At 44.4% G+C, this 3,087-nt stretch overlaps 1 protein-coding gene across 1 annotated transcript in view; it reads right to left on the bottom strand.

Moving 5' to 3' along the window:
* Positions 1–422: 422 nt before the first annotated feature.
* Positions 423–3,087, bottom strand: part of CATSPERB (catsper channel auxiliary subunit beta) — a 158,749-nt gene continuing 156,084 nt past the window's right edge. The window contains exon 27 of the mRNA XM_011991778.1: positions 423–770. Within this exon, the coding sequence (XP_011847168.1) occupies positions 567–770 (204 nt within the window). The 3' untranslated portion in view covers positions 423–566. The remainder of the gene's footprint in view (positions 771–3,087) is intronic.

The following is a 3,087-nucleotide window of genomic DNA, read 5'->3' as shown; positions in this document are numbered from 1 at the left end:
CAATACCCTGCTCAGATACCGCATTCTTCTAACACCCTAATGATGGGGTCACATTTCCCTCTCTAGGTACGACAATCTGGTTTTGAAGTTGCCGGAAGAAACTTGAATGGCTTCCTCTTTCATTCCCACAAGGCTCTGGAAACACTTCTGCTGATCCGCCGTCTTCACTCCTACCTCACCTTGGCATAACTGCACTCTACTCAAACTCTATCTGGAAGGAGCAGAGCTCAGGGCTTCTGACCCCACAGAATGGGCTCCAGGCACTAAGAGGTGAACAACACAGAACACCTGCTCCATGTCGAGTTGGTTATCATTTTATACTTTTCTAAAAACCTCAAGGAAAATCTTCAACATAAGCCCTGGCATAAGACATTTTCTATGTATTCAAAATAAGAAAAGGGAATGGTGAATATATGGACAAGTAGCAATTTGAATTATAATGACAATTCTGTAGGATTTTATGTAGCTTGCACATTTAACATTTAAGTATATTGTTCTTGGAATTGTATGATAAAACTAGAAAATAAAGAGAAATTATGATGACTATGTATTCACTCTTCAGACTTTCATCTACGAATCAGCTCACTGAGAGTGATACTTGAAAACTTCGCTTGTTTTCTTCTAATCCAGTTTTGGAATGTCTTCCACGGATGGATGCCATGCAGTTGAAACATAAATGCCATAAAAATTAATCCCCCTAGCACTACCGCTGTTGCCACGGCAATAAGCGTGTGTCCTGGGAATGGCAGTGGTGCCTCATCAACATAAATCTGCAACAGAAAAAGCAAAGTCTTTAAGCTTTCTGAATTTAGCAATGCAAAACACTGAAAATTTTATGGTCCCCACAATTAATCGGAGAGCAAAACGCTGCCCAGAGTTACAAAGACATTCAGCATCCACAAAGCTTGGAAACAGTCTCTTGACAATTGAACAAGTAACAATTTGCCTACAATAAATAGGAGCTAAGAAGTACATGTATTATCCTATGCCTTTACCCTGTCTTTAACGGTGGAAGGAGGCAGATAAAATGCTTACACAGCAGAACATTCTCTGTTCAGTCACAGAGGAATGGGCAAAGAGCTCTGGGAACGTGGAGGAGGGAATGCCTACCTGCCTAGGGCAGTCAGGGAATGCGCTTTCTGAGCTGGATCATGACGAATAAGTGGGTTCACAGAAGAGAAGGAGATAAAGGAACATTCCAGGTAGAGGCCTATGTCTGTGCTCTTTCAAGCTACCACCTCTTTAGAAAATCCTCTTTGTAGGTGCTGCCGGTATAGGAAACTTTTTATGTATTCAAAATGTTTCCTCTGCATGAATAGCTAATTAACAGAAGCAAGTAAATTTCTGGAGGAGAGATAGGATGATTGACAGAGAGGGACAGTGATGCCTTTTTCTCTGAGATGTGAGGCAAGGGTGGGGTCATTGTATGTTAAATATAGAAGTGGGGCATAAAGAGAGTAGGGGGTTCAAGCCCAGGCTTATGTTTCCTTTGTGAAGCAGGAAGCCAGATCATCTTTTGTGGGAGAAGAACATGCTGATGAGTGGAACTAGGACAGTAGGGAATGTGGGAAAGTGCAAAGGACAAGAAAAAGGATGACGGGCTGCTTTAAGGCCTAGCTCAAGTTAAAGGTATGGCCATCCTCTCAGTGACCCAAGGAGGTAGCTGGTTTCTTAGAAACAGTCTCTCCATGCTACAAATTCTCTGAAATTCCCCTCACATTCATTCTTTCCATTCTTTCAGTACTGCTACTGTGATTATTGTGCCACTTTTCATAAATAGGCTACTCTAGTAGCCTCCTTCCCAGGCCACCAGTCCATGTTGACATCCTAACATTGCCAGATTTATCTTTGTATAAAACACCAGTCTGTGTATAAACACCTTTTTCCAAAAAATGTTTAATAGCTTTTCATTGTTGACAGGAATGTTGACAGGAATGCTCTAAAGCTTTCACTCTGACATTCAAAGCTTTCCACGACTGGACCCTAAGCTACTTGGTTTTCTTCTAAATAACCTTATATCCCAGCCAAATGGATTTGAGCTATTCAAAAAGCAAACTTTATGCTTTTGACAGTGATAGGAGGCAGTCAAATGCCTAGGCAGATAGGGCGGGTCCCTGGTGAAACCTGACCTTCAAGCTGAAGACAGTCCCAGGTAAATCCACATACCGAATTCAGAACCTGTGTTCCTGTTTGGCATGCTGTCCTCTGACTGATCCCACCCTTCACCTGTTTTACATATACCTATCCTTCCTAATTGGTTTTCTACACTGCTGTGCCCACCTTTGAGTGGTGACTTCGCTTTAGCCTTTCTTTGCATACTTATAAACCAATCAGCATGCTCTCCCCTATTCTGAGCCCATAAAGGCCCCAGACTCAGCCACACTGGCAAAGAAACCACCTGACTGCAGGGGTGAGGGACCATCCCCTATGTCCCGTCTCTGCTGAGAGCTGTTCCATCACTCAGTAAAATTATTCTCTGCCCTCCTCACTGTTCAATTGTCAGTGTATCCTCATTATACTTGGATGCAGGACAAGAACATGGGTACAAGCTACAACACAGGTGGGACAAGTGGGCAGGGTGCCTCCGGCAGCAGGCTCAGGGCTGAGCAAGGGCCAGGTGGAGGGTGTCACCAGCTGTGGAGGTCCCTGGTTGGTAAAGTGGCCAAGACAAATCCTGAATCACTTTCCCATCTCTGTACCTGGTCTCTCCATACAGAATGCCCAGAATGCCTTCCTAATCCATTTCTACCTAATGAAATTTCAGTCACTCCACCAGATGATGTAAAAATTTCACTTGTGGCTGGGTGCGGTGGCTCATGTCTGTAATCCCAGCACTTTGGGAGGCTGAGGCAGGCAGATCATGAGGTCAGGAGATCAAGACCATCCTGGCAAACATGGTGAAACCCCGTCTCTACTAAAAATACAAAAAAATTAGCCAGGCATGGTGGTGGGTGCCTATAGTCCCAGCTACTCGGGAGGCTGAAGCAGGAGAATGGCATGAACCCAGGAGGCGGAGCTTGCAGTGAGCCAAGATTGCGCCACTGCACTCCAGCCTGGGCGACAGAGTGAGACTCTGTCTCAAAAAAA

This window comes from Mandrillus leucophaeus, unplaced genomic scaffold (assembly GCF_000951045.1).
Source record: "Mandrillus leucophaeus isolate KB7577 unplaced genomic scaffold, Mleu.le_1.0 Scaffold4, whole genome shotgun sequence".
NCBI lineage: Eukaryota > Metazoa > Chordata > Mammalia > Primates > Cercopithecidae > Mandrillus > Mandrillus leucophaeus.
The sequence above is the reverse complement of the archived record's forward strand: the minus strand, read 5'-3'. Positions and strand labels throughout refer to the sequence as shown.